The sequence below is a fragment of the Hypanus sabinus genome, chromosome 8 (assembly GCF_030144855.1).
Source record: "Hypanus sabinus isolate sHypSab1 chromosome 8, sHypSab1.hap1, whole genome shotgun sequence".
Lineage (NCBI taxonomy): Eukaryota > Metazoa > Chordata > Chondrichthyes > Myliobatiformes > Dasyatidae > Hypanus > Hypanus sabinus.
In genome coordinates, this window is record NC_082713.1 from 96,904,046 (window position 1) to 96,917,208 (window position 13,163).

Consider the following 13,163-nt stretch of genomic DNA (forward strand, 5'->3'; position numbering starts at 1 on the left):
ACTACCTGAGGCATGTATCTTAAAGCAATAGAAAAGTACCAGCAATGCCAGTTTGCCAATGTGCATCGTTCCCCAGGCCAGCATTCCCAGCATTCAGATCCTGGTTCTCAGTTGACTAGATCAGGCTAACCATAGGATGCCCTTTCTTACACTAGACTTCTAAAGCACATGGGAGGCAGTTTATTAGCAGACTGTGCAACATTCCCATTGACTCCAGGGAATCTAAGGGCCTACGTCTTATGTAGAGAAGGAGCATTCTGAATGGCAATGAGTACCTTGCACCCATGATTTGGGAATGTATAAATTACTCACCTAACAGTTCCAGCAGGAACATCCTGTCCCATCCAGAAAACAGCCTGTGAATCACACTCTTGCCTCACTAGTTACCACAGAACCCACAAAACTAAAGTAGCAGCAAGCCACCCCATATACTGAAAGACTAAAGGTTGTAAATTTGACACCTTTTTGTATTTTTGATAATACCATTCAAGTTTAAACACCGTGACTACTATTTTCATGAAAATTAATAGAAATTGGAATCCAAAATGCGAAACTAATTGGTCCAAGAAAGGAGTCAGGCACATCTTGCTAAGAGTAAACGTAATAGCTGTGCAATGTGATGATTTGCGTTTAAAAGATTCTCTATTAAAATTGAAGACATACTCATATTTTATAATTGATTCCTTACATTTTTATGAAAGTATGGCAAATGTTGAAATAAGAATCAGGACATAAGAATTAATTGCACAGAAAAAAAATTAGCTTTCAAGTAACTATGCCAGATTGAAAGAAGTCTGGTCAGGCTATATCTGTGGAGGGAAATGGACAGTCAACATTTCAGGTTGATCCCTTTCATTACTGAATAGAGTATTGTTCATCTAATAATAACACAACTCTTCAGTGAAAGACACTTCTCAATTTACTTTCCTCAAATTATGATTTTAGAAAATAACTCCAAAAGGCTGTTGACAAAATTTAACAATATTGACATTAAGCATAACCCTGGTTTAGTGCTGGTATGTTTATATGTAAAGGGGGGTTTCTTCTTTTTTCTTTGTTACTGTGTATGTAATCAAAAGGGCTTCTTTGCTTGGTTAACTAGCAGGAATGCTCCTTTGTTGCGAGAGGGTGCTGGAAGCTTGTTTGGGTTAAAATTTACTGATAACGAGAATAGTATTCCTTTGTAAACCAAATGGGGATTAATGTTCTTTCTTCTGAGTCTGTAAGCTTTTGTTGACAGGCTTTTGGGTAGATTGGCGCAAGGGGGTCGAGAGAGAGGACGCAATGCTGTAAGCTGGGCGAGGAACGGACCCCAAGCGGGGGTCCGAGGCCAGGAGGTACTCCGAGGACGGGGGATGAAGCTAGATGTGCTTGGTTGACCACTCGGAGGGTCCTGAGCTGCGAGTCGAGGAGTTTGGAGGGGATCGAATGGTGGCCAGAAGACTTCAGTAATTGAGCTCCAACGGCTGTGCACGAAGTGGTTTGGACTTTGATAAGTTTGGCGCCTTTTCTTTATTTTTTCTCTTCATATATACTGTATCGTTATTAATCACTTAGTTATAGTCACCTTTATAAATTGTACTCATTTAATCGCTTATGGTGTACTGTCTGTTTTTGGGCGAGGCGGGGACATCACACAGCATCCACACCAGCTGATTACCCAGTTTGGCAGAGCTGAAGGCTGCTCCCCCTAGACGAGAACGAGCTGAGCGAGCCTGAGGTGACCCAGGGGGTTACATATACTTCAGTTTTTCTGCTGTATAGCCAAGGAAGGAAACTTTCAAAATACACCACAGCACACCATTCTTCTAAAAGATCATCTAATAATAATTAACATGATTTTAGTAAATTTAAATGAAATTATTCTGGAAGCATAGATCCTTCATATTCTTCATTTACAGAACAGGAAAAGCACTGAAGATAATTCAACATGTGATCATACAAGGATATGCCTCTGTTGGTCTAGTTATTCTAAATTTCTAATTGATAGTAATTCAAAACTTACTGTAGACCTAAGATGAGGTGGCTTATCAATTGCTTTCACTAGCCTTGGACCATCATCCTTTTCTCCCAATGATTTTGTAAGTGTGTCCCCTTGCAAAGCTAATTCCTTGAAAAAAACATTGAAGTTCTCATTACGAATTGGTTATAAATACTCAGCAGTCAGATATTTTCTGCGGCAGGCCTATGATTTATCAACTTCATTAAACAACTTCTAAACTTGCCAACTATCTCATTTACTGGCCTAGAAAAATCATTAGATATTACTAAGAATTCTTTTTTTTTTCCCCTAACATATAATTCTGACCCAAACTTCAACTCAGTGCATTATTAACAATTAGTCAACTTAAACAAGTTATTCTTATTATTACAATATTAATTTACAGAAATAGTCAATGAACTATAAGGAAACTAGTTCAATATGTTCTTGTAAACCATTTCCTAAGTGTTCAATGCAGTGACATCCCTCATTAAGGATGAAAGCTATTACTTTTCTCTCATTTCTACCCATTTTCCTCAAGTTAAAGTCATTGAAAAAGTTCTTATACAGTGAATTCTGATTAATTGGGCCACCAGGTAATCGGGCCAGCCGCTCATTTGGGACAACTCTTAAAGAACAAAAACTAATCGAGGAAATAGCCGGGATTCCTTTATGTTCATTTGGGATATTATGCTGCTTCATTAGGGCAGGAGACTGAAGTTGAATCATCTGTACTTGTGTGGTCATTAGATGCTACAAAATGTTTAGAGTGAGCAGTTTTTATATAGAGTTAGCTGTGGGTGTTTGTGTTCAAAAAGCAGTGACTTTGTCACTAGCAGTTGGTAAGAAATAAGCATTAAGACAATTTGGAACTGTTTTGCTCACTGCAGTTCAAGCACTGAGACTTGTAGATACCAGAAATGGCCAGGAGAGAAAATGAAATGATTTCACTACTTCAACAAGTTAGGGACCACAAAGAATTTGAAGGCATCAACAATCATCTTGAATGTTACAATGAAAATGAAGATTTGGAGGATGGAATCGTCGAGAGAATTGTACAAAACCAGTCCATTATCTGCACTAGGTATTTGTGCTGGTTTTGTTCATTAACAAAGAATGTAACATGGATAAATTCCTCTGTTGACAAATATTGGGAACTAATAAAGATTTTTAGCACTGCAGTAGTATTGGTAGTGCTCTAATTTCTTCTGTATTTCATTTAAGTAAGTAATTTGCTATTCAGTCAAAAAGTAGTTCTTTTTTTAAAATTTTTTGAACAATTTCCATGAAACTTTTGATATTTGGGGCAGCTGGACCAAATTGGACCAAAACGTACTGGGACCCAATTAACTAGAATCGACTGTATTTATTTACTAAAATGAGGCCACCATTCAACCCATTCAAGACTATGCCAACTTGCAAAACAAACCCATTCTAAAAACTAAGATGCTATGATAAAGATTGCTCACATTTTCTTCAACCAATGAATGCTAATGCCCTTTATGCACAAGGGAGTCATTTACATGACAACTTCCAAAAGAGTGATCCAATTAACCCTGTCTTTTCAAAAGCTTTGAAAAAATTTGTATGTTCAACTATTAATCTATTCGATCATAAAACATAGAAGCAAAATCAGACTATTGTGTCTGCTTCATTATTCCATCATGACTGAATTATTCTCAGCCCCATTCTCCTGCCTTCTCCTCATAACCTTTGACACCCTTACTATTCAAAAACCTATGAACCATCGCTTTAAGTATACCCAATCACTTGGCCTCCACAACGGTCTGTGGAAATGAATTCCACAGATTCACAATGCTCTGGCTAAGAAAATTCCTACTCATCTCTTTTCTAAAGGGATACCTTTTTGTTCTGAGACTGTCCCATGATTGGAAATATCCATTCTATGTCCATTCTACAGAGGCCTTTCAAAATTCAGGAAGATTCAATTAGATCCCCCCCGCCCCATTCTTCTGAATTCCAGGCCCAGAGCCAAACACTCCTTGTATATTTATTCTTTCATTCCCAGAATTATTGTCCTAAGCTTCCTTTGGGCCCTCTCTAATGCCAACACATTCTTTCTTGGCCCAAAACTGCTCTCCAATGATAGCACATCCTTTCTGGGCCCAAAACATCTTACAGTACTTTAAATATAGTCTGACCAATCCCTGACAAAGCCTAGCATTACACCTTAGTTCTCTCAAAATGAGTGCTAATATTGCATTTGCCTTCTTTAATACAGAATCAACCTGCAAGTTAATCTTTAGGGATTCCTGCATGCAGCCTCCCAAGTCCCTTTTCACCTCTCATTTCTGAATTCACTCCTTATTCATAAAATAGGCTATACCTTTATTATTTCCACTAAAGTGCATGATCATATACTTCCCCACACTGTTTTCCAACTATCATTTCTTTGACTATCTCCTAATCTACCTGTCCTTTGCACACTCCCTGTTTCCTCAACCTACCTGCCCCTCCATCTACTTTTGTTTCATCCATAAACTTGGTCACAAAGCCATCAATTCCATCATCCAGGTCATTAATATAACAAGGTAGCAGACATAACATAAACCCCTGTGGAATACCAGTCACCGGCAGCCAACCAGAAAATGCCACTTTCATTCCCACTATTTCCCTTCTGCCAGGCAGCTAATATTCTATCTAAGTTAATATCTTCCCTGTAATATCATGAGCTCTTATCTTGTTTAGCAGCCTTATGTGTGGCACCTTGTTGAAGGCCTTCTGAAAATCCAAGTAACAACATTACCTGTTAAATATTACTGTTGATTTTGTTTCTTTCGCTCCTTCTGACATTGCATTCAAGTTCACGTCAACCATTGTGTTAAAGATAATATTCTTCTCTTCAGCTTTGGCTGTATCTTCTGGTTATCAAATTGTTTTATTGTTGACAATTTCTCATTTACTCTCAAATCTATCACAATTTTAATAACAGCTACTAATGTTATATCTACACCTATTTTGATGTGATAATTTGAACAATCTGCTACTGGTGTTGATGAACAAACTGCGAACACAGGCAGGAAGGATATATGTGAGATGGTTGTTTCCAAAATGCAATTATTATACAAATTAAGTCTATATTTTCACCTTTTCACCATGCAATACAAGTTCTTCATTGTTACCTTGTTTATTTTTCCAAGTTCAGTTAAAGCCTGCTTGTTTCCTGGTTCCAGCCTTAGCACCATTTCAAAGTCTAATAAAATAATTAAAATGCAATTAAAAACTGCTTAAGTGATCAATCGCAAATGAAGCAATTGTGCTACAGAAGTGAATGTAATGATCATCTCCAAGAGAGAGAGGATCAAAAACCTGGATGTCACCAAATATCAAAAACTCAATGGATCAGGTCAGAAGCTAGACTCATGTCGCACACCAACCATTTTCCACTACTGACAAGGCACTAATCAGAGGTACTTTCCACTTAACTCATCCAGAGCAACAACTCAAGTTTCAGCATCTTCTGGAACATACAGATGCAAGAAAAAGTTTGTGAACCCTTTGAAATCACCTGATTTTTCTCCATTAATTACTCATAAAATATGATCTGATCTTGTACATCACAATAATAGACAAACACTATCTGACTAAACTAATAACACAGACAATTGTACTCCTTCACATCAATACTGATTACACCATATAAATAGTCAGTCTAGGTTCAAATAAGTACATGAACCTCTGGGGTAATGCCTTCTGCAAAACCTATTTGGAGTCAAACAATGACATGAGATTGGTGATACAGGTTTTGGAGGTGCTTAGCTCTACAAAAGAGACACACAAAATCAGGTTACTGACAAGAGGCTATTCTTCTCAAGAAAGATCTGTTTTTGTGTACCATGTCTTGTTCAAAGCAACTTTCAGAGGACCTTAAAGATGAATTGTAGACATGCACGACGCTGGAAAAGGCTGCAACGGCATTTCTGAAAGCCCAAGGGTTCATCAGTCCAGAGTAAAAGAACTTGTCTACAAATAGAGGAAATTCAGTACTGTTGCTATTCTCCATAGGGGTGGGCATCCTGCAAAGATCAGGCCAAGAGTCCAATGTGCAATTCTAAAGGAAGTGAAAAAGAACTCAAGGGTAACACCAAAAGACCCACAGGAATTTCCATAACTTGCTATAGGTCTCTGTTCATGTGTCCATTATAAGAAAAACGCTGAACAAGAATGGTGTTCATGGAAGGACACCACCGAGGAAACCACTGCTCTCCAAAGACAAACATTATAGCACACCTCAAGTTTGCAAAAGACCCCCTGGATGTTTCACAATGCTTCTGGGACAGATGAGACAAAAGTTGAACTTTTAGCAGAAATGCACACCGCTGATTGGAGAATGGAGTTCAACCCGGAGAAGTGTGAGGTGGTACACTTTGGAAGGACAAACTCCAAGGCAGAGTACAAAGTAAATGGCCGAATACTTGGTAGTGTGGAGGAGCAGAGGGATCTGGGGGTGCATGTCTGCAGATCCCTGAAAGTTGCCTCACAGGTAGATAGGGTAGTTAAGAAAGCTTATGGGGTGTTACCTTTCATAAGTTGAGGGATACAGTTTAAGAGACGTGATGTAATGATGCAGCTCTATAAAACTCTAGTTAGGCCACACTTGGAATATTGTGTCCAGTTCTGGTCGCCTCAGTAAAGGAAGGATGTGGAAGCATTGGAAAGGGTACAGAGATTTGCCAGGATGCTGCCTGATTTAGAGAGTATGGATTAGGATCAGAGATTAAGGGAGCTCGGGCTTTACTCTTTGGAGAGGAGGAGGATGAGAGGAGACATGATAGAGGTGTACAAGATATTAAGAGGAATAGACAGAGTGGACAGCCAGCGTCTCTTCCCCAGGGCACCAGTACAAGAGGACATGACTTTAAGGTAAGGGGTGGGAAATTCAAGGGGGATATTAGAGGAAAGTTTTTCACTCAGAGAGTGGTTGGTGCATGGAATGCACTGCCTGAGTCAGTGGTGGAGGCAGATACACTAGTGAAGTTTAAGAGACTACTAGACAGGTATCTGGAGGAATCTAAGGTGGGGGGGTTATATAGGAGGCAGGGTTTAAGGGTCGGCACAACATTGTGGGCCGAAGGACCTGCAATGTGCTGTACTGTTCTATGAAAAAGGGCACTGCACACTAACACCAAAACCTTATCCCAAATATGAAGCATGGTGGAAGAAACATTAGATATTAGGTCAATATTAGATCTCCTATTAGGAAATGAGTTAGGGCAGGTGACATAAGTGTGTGTAGGGGAACACTTTGGTTCCAGTGATCATAACGTCCTTAGTTTCAACTTGATCATGGATAAAGACAGATCTGGTCCTCGGGTTGAAGTTCTAAACTGGAAAAAGGCCAAATTTGAAGAAATGAGAAAAGATCTAAAAAGCGTAGATTGGGACAGGTTGTTCTCTGGCAAGGATGGGACTGGTAAGTGGGAGGCCTTCAAAGGAGAAATTTTGAGAGAGCAGAGTGTGTATGTTCCTGTCAGGGTTAAAGGCAAAATGAATAAGAATAAGGAACCTTAGTTCTCGAGGGATATTGGAACTGTGATAAAGAAGAAGAGAGAGATGTATAACATATGTAGGCAACAGGGAGGAAATAAGATGCTTGAGGAGTATAAAAAGAGTAAGAAAATACTTAAGAAATCAGGAGGGCTAAAAGAAGACATGAGGTTGCTTTGGCAGTCAAGGTGAAGGATAATCCCAAGAGCTTCTACAGGTATGTTAAGAGCAAAAGGATAGTAAGGGATAAAATTTGTCCTCTTGAAGATCAGAGTGGTCGGCTATATATGGAACCAAAAGAAATGGGAGGGATATTAAATGGGTTTTTTGCATCTGTATTTACTAAGGAAACTGGAATGGAGTCTATGGAAACAAGGCAAACAAGTAGGGAGGTCATGGAACTTATACAGATTGAAGAGGAGGAGGTGCTTGCTGTCTTGAAGCAAATCAGAGTAGATAAATCCCCAGGACCTGACAGGGTATTCCCTTGGACCTTGTAGGAGACTAGTGTTGAAGTTGCAGGGGCCCTGGCAGAAATATTTAAAATGTCGATATCCCAGGTCAGGTGCCTGAGGATTGAAGGATAGCTCATGCAGTTCCATTGTTTAAAAAAGGCTCAAAAAGTAAGGCGGAAAATTATAGGCTGGTAAGTTTGACATCGGTAGTAGTTAAATTATTGGAAGGAATAATGAGAGATAGGATCTACAAATATTTGGATAGACAGGGACTTAATAGAAAAAAGTCAGCATGGCTTTGTGTGTGGTAGGTCATGCTTAACCAACGTATTAAGAGTTTTTCGAGGAAGTTACCAAGAAAGTGGATAAAGGAAAGGCAGTGGATGTTGTATACATGGACTTCAGTAAGGCCTTTGACAAGGTCCCACATGGGAGGTTAGTTAGGAAGATTCAGTCGCTAGGTATACATGGAAAGATAGTAAATTGGATTAGACATTGGCTCAATGGAAGAAGCCAGAGAGTGGTAGTGGAGGATTGCTACTCTGAGTGGAGGCCTGTGACTAGTGGTGTGCCACAGGGATCAGTGCTAGGTCCAATACAAGGTAAATGGTAGGACACTGAGGAGTGCAGTAGAACAGAGGGATCTGGGAGTACAGATACATAATTCCCTAAAAGTGGCGTCACAAGCAGATAGTGCGTAGAGAGAGCTTTTGGCACATTGGCCTTTATAAATCAAAGTATTGAGTATAAGATTTGGAATGTAATGGTGAGGTTGTATAAGATATTGGTGAGACCAAATTTGGAGTACTGTGTGCAGTTTTGGTCACCTAGTTACAGGAAGGATAGTATTAAGGTTTAAAGAGTGCAGAGAAGGTTTACAAGGGTGTTGCTGGGACTTGAGCATCTGAGTTACAGAGAAAGATTGAATAGGCTAGGACTTTATTCCTTGGAGCGTAGGAGAATTATTTGATAATTTGTTATTTGATAGAGGTGTATAAATTTATGATGGGTATAGATAGAGTGAATGTAAGCAGGCTTTTTCCACCGAGGCTTGGGGAGAAAAAAAGGTCATAGGTTAAGGGTGAAGGGGAAAAAGTTTAAAGGGAACATTAAGGGAGGCTCTTCACGCAGAGAGCAGTGGGAGTGTGGAATAAGCTGCCAGATGAAGTGGTGAATGTGGGCTCACTTTTGGCATTTAAGAAAAACTTGGGTAAGTATATGGATGAGAGTGGTTTGGAGGGATATGGCCCAGATGCAGGTCAGTGGGACTAAGCAGAAAAATTGTTTTGGCACAGCCACAAAGGGCCAAAAGGCCTGTTTCTGTGCTGGAATGTTCTATCGTTCTAACTACAGCATGCTCTATCACCAATAGTGTCATAAGAGCAATATCATGGAAGCAACAGCAATACACAGACATTTTGCCAGGGTTGCAGCAGTTTAGGAAGGTCGCCAATTCTCTACCTCACTGGCATGACTAATTCTCAGGGGCACTTAGGAACAGGTAATTGATGCTGGTCCTGCCAACAACACCCAGATCATGAAAGAAAAAAATTTGCATTACAAATAATCAAGATGCAAAAATCCTTCAATGTTTAGATTAGTGAAGAAATCAGCAAAATTATAAAGCAATTATTTGCATGAATAAACACTTCTCAGATTTCCAGCTGAGTACAGGTATTGATTACAATCAACGTTTTGATGACACATTCTACCATCTTCAGGGATCATGCCCAGGCAGGATAGCCAGGAACCTGAAGAAATAATGGATTAATACAATCCACAAATCCGTAAGGAAACTCAAATCACAGCTCATGCAGGTAAAAAATGACCTGGGACTCAAGTTGCCTGAAGTTTATATGATTCTCCATGAATGCAGAGCAGCGTATATTGGTCAGACACGATGGAAACCCACATCAAGGAAGAAAGGAGGTTTGGATTACCTGGAGAAATCGGCAGTAGCAGAACACTGAACTTGCAATAACCACAGGATTGTCTTCAACAGCGCAAAACTACTGTGCTGCGCCAATGGCTTGTGGTATATTGGAAGGAATAACGAGGCTGGGTTAATTGCTGGAATAATTGGCTGGGTAAAGGAAGCCACTGAAATAAAACTGGAGGAAAAGAATTCTAACAAAGACGAAGGTCTCACTCCCAAGGACTGGAATTCATTTGTAAACAATGTGGGAGAACAGAGACCTTATTGGACAAGGACTAACCACTCAAGAGGGATGGACTACAAGGGTATAAATATCACCAGACTCGACATGCCTAGGCATCATCCCTGACGAAGATTGTGGAGTTTGTCATCAAAAAGCCAGTTATAGTTGATACCTGTACCCAGCTGGAAGCACGAGAAGAGTTTATTCGTCCTATAGACCAGGAATGCACTAGATACTTTGTTTTATATGGTTGGCTATTTGGTCCATCAATTTCATTGTGGCTGTCAGAACAATCCACCCATGTGCTTTCTTCTCTGTAGACTGCTTTCTGTCTCTCACCAAAGTTACAAACACAAACTGAATGCCTGTCATTTTGTCCAGAGAGACAAATGAGATTGCATACTTCTGGCAAGTAACAGGATATTGGTCACTAAGATTAATGGGACAAATGATCACAATAACTGACAAGATCACACCCAGATTAACTAAATAGCTTTCCCATGCAAGAAAACAATGACAAATGAAAATTAACTGGCATGTGAGACCTCAGTGTTACAGAAGTTGGTCCGTACATAATTCACAAATCACTCCCAAAACAACCTGGCCTAAGAATAAAGATCTGCACTTAATTTATGTGAAAATAACAATTGAGCACAAATTCTTGATGCAAACGCAGATGATGCAGCTTCATGTTACGGAATATCATAATACAAAGTATTATGAAGGAACATAACAAAAGGGTCTCCTTTTATACAAGTTCAGAGAATCCAACTTGCCCCCCCCCCAACAATAAGTCTTCAATACAAAATAAAACTGTGACTCCTGCTGATTTCTGTTCAAATTAACTGCAAAATCCAAGAAGAATTTTTCTTTGAAATAAAAATCATTTTTCCAAGCTTTAAACCTTTCTCACCTTCTTTTGCTTCCTTTAATTTCCCAAGGCATAAACGGGCAGTTCCTCTACGTGCGAAGGCTTTGGAATAAGTATTGTCCAATGAGATTGCTTGGCTGCAGTCAGCTTCTGCCTCTGCAAACCTAAAGAGTTTCATTAAGTGGCTCAAAAGTGTTATAACAATTGGTTGTGAAAGAAGACATTTTCTTTGCTGTCTTAAGAATATACTTAATATTGCATGAGTACCTCAAAATATTTTATTTCAAACCATATGTATTTATGAATAAATAATCTCTCTACATATTGCCAGATTTTAGGAAGCTGAACATTAATTACAATTGATTTGAACCAAATAAAGTTAGTATCAATAATAACTAAAAATAGGTCGACATCAACAAACTAGAGTTCATCACAGAGGAGAATGAAAAAGGTGCGTGTTTTTTCAGATAGTTAGTCTCACATGAACAAGGATATCAAACTGTATCTCACAATCCATTTAACCTAATGCATTTGTTTCTACATCTTCCCTCAATTCAGATACAACTTAAAGAAAACTAATAGTCTTAGACAAACACTGCTGTGTGTGCATTTGTTTTAGATCATCCCAATGATTAACATTTTAAATTTGATGAGATTATAAAATATCATATTTGAGAAAGCTTTGCCTGAATGGTTGCTATTTCAATGATTAGACTCAAAACTCAGAATTAATATGGATTTGAAAATATTTAAAATTTAAACTTGCAGTAATACTATCTATTTCATTTGATTACAGAGTACTTATAGAATATCAACAATTATCATGATAGATTTAAGGCAACACTAATTTTAACTAAATTAAATAACTATTTTTAGTTAGAGATACAACATGGTAACAGGCCAATAAACCTAACATGCCATTACACTGTGGGAGGAAGCAGGAGCATCTGGAGGAAACCCACATGGACACAGGTACAAACTCCATAAGATACAGGATGTAGGAGCAGAATTGGCCATCTGGCCCACCGAGTCTGCTCCACCATTTCATCATTGCTGATCCAATTTACCTCTAAACCCCAATCTCCTACCCCATATCCCTTCATGCGCTAATCAATCAGAATCTATCAAACTCTGCCTTAAACACACAAAGACTTGGCTTCCACATCAAAGAATTCCACAGGTTCACCACTCGATAGGCTTCAATGAATTCTAATGAGTACAGGTCCAGAGCCATCAAAGGCTCTTCACACAACAAACCATTCAATCCTAGAATAATTTTCATGAACCTCATTTGAACCTTCTCCAGTTTCAGCGCATCCTTTCTTCACCAAGGGGCCCAAACCCACTCACAATATGCCAAGTGAGGCCCCACCAGTTCTTTATAAAACCTCAGCATTACATCCTTGCTTTTATATTCTGACTCAAGGCTAACATTGCATTTAGAATTAGAATTTAAATAAACTGTCCCATAGCCTGTTGGTCCAGACTTCAATGTTGCGGTAGCGTTTGCCAGAAGTAAGCAGCTAAAACGGTTTATGGTTGTGCGTCCCCAATAATCTTCCAGACCTTCTTTCTGCACCTGCACTACAAATGCCCTTAATGGAGGGAAGTTCACATCCACAGATGACAGTACCAGTCTGCATTGCCCAGCGATCAAGGTTAGCACAGTTCCCATACCAGGCGGTGATACGGCCAGTCAGTATGCTCCCAGTGGTGCTAGTATTTCAAGTATTTCTACGACAGTGCATGACCATACACTTCCCAACAGTGTGTTCCATCTGCCATTTCCTTGCCCATTTTCCTCGTTTGTCTAAGTCCTTCTGTAGCCTACTTTCTCAAAGTTATCTGTCCCTCCACCTATCATCACATTTTCAGCAGGCTTTGCAACAGAGCCATCAATTCCATCACCCAAATTATTGACATATAATGAGAAAAAGAACTGGTCGCACCGCAGACTCCTGTGAAACATCACTAGTCACCGGCAGCCAACTGGAAAAGGTTCCCTTTATTCCCGCTCTTTACCTCTGCCAATCAGCCACTGCTTTATCCAAGCCAGAACCTTTCCTGTAATAACATAGACACATAGCTTTTTAAGCAGCCTCATGTGTGGCACCTTGTCAAAGGCCTTCTGAAACCGCAAGTACACAACATCAATCAATTTTCCTTTGTCTCTCCTGTTTGTTATTTCT

The 13,163-nt window shown here is 39.4% G+C and overlaps 1 protein-coding gene across 4 annotated transcripts in view; it reads right to left on the reverse strand.

The window, feature by feature from the left end:
* The window catches only part of rpap3 (RNA polymerase II associated protein 3), a 74,711-nt gene that overhangs the window by 33,319 nt on the left and 28,229 nt on the right, over positions 1–13,163 (reverse strand). For 3 of the 4 annotated variants that reach the window (XM_059977510.1, XM_059977508.1, XM_059977507.1), the window contains exons 9-12: positions 12,997–13,038; positions 11,017–11,138; positions 5,125–5,195; positions 2,006–2,110 (exon numbers count right to left, since the gene is read on the reverse strand). In XM_059977510.1, coding sequence (XP_059833493.1) covers positions 2,006–2,110; positions 5,125–5,195; positions 11,017–11,138; positions 12,997–13,038 — 340 coding nt within the window. The remainder of the gene's footprint in view (positions 1–2,005; positions 2,111–5,124; positions 5,196–11,016; positions 11,139–12,996; positions 13,039–13,163) is intronic. The other variant, XM_059977509.1, reaches the window with a different exon arrangement.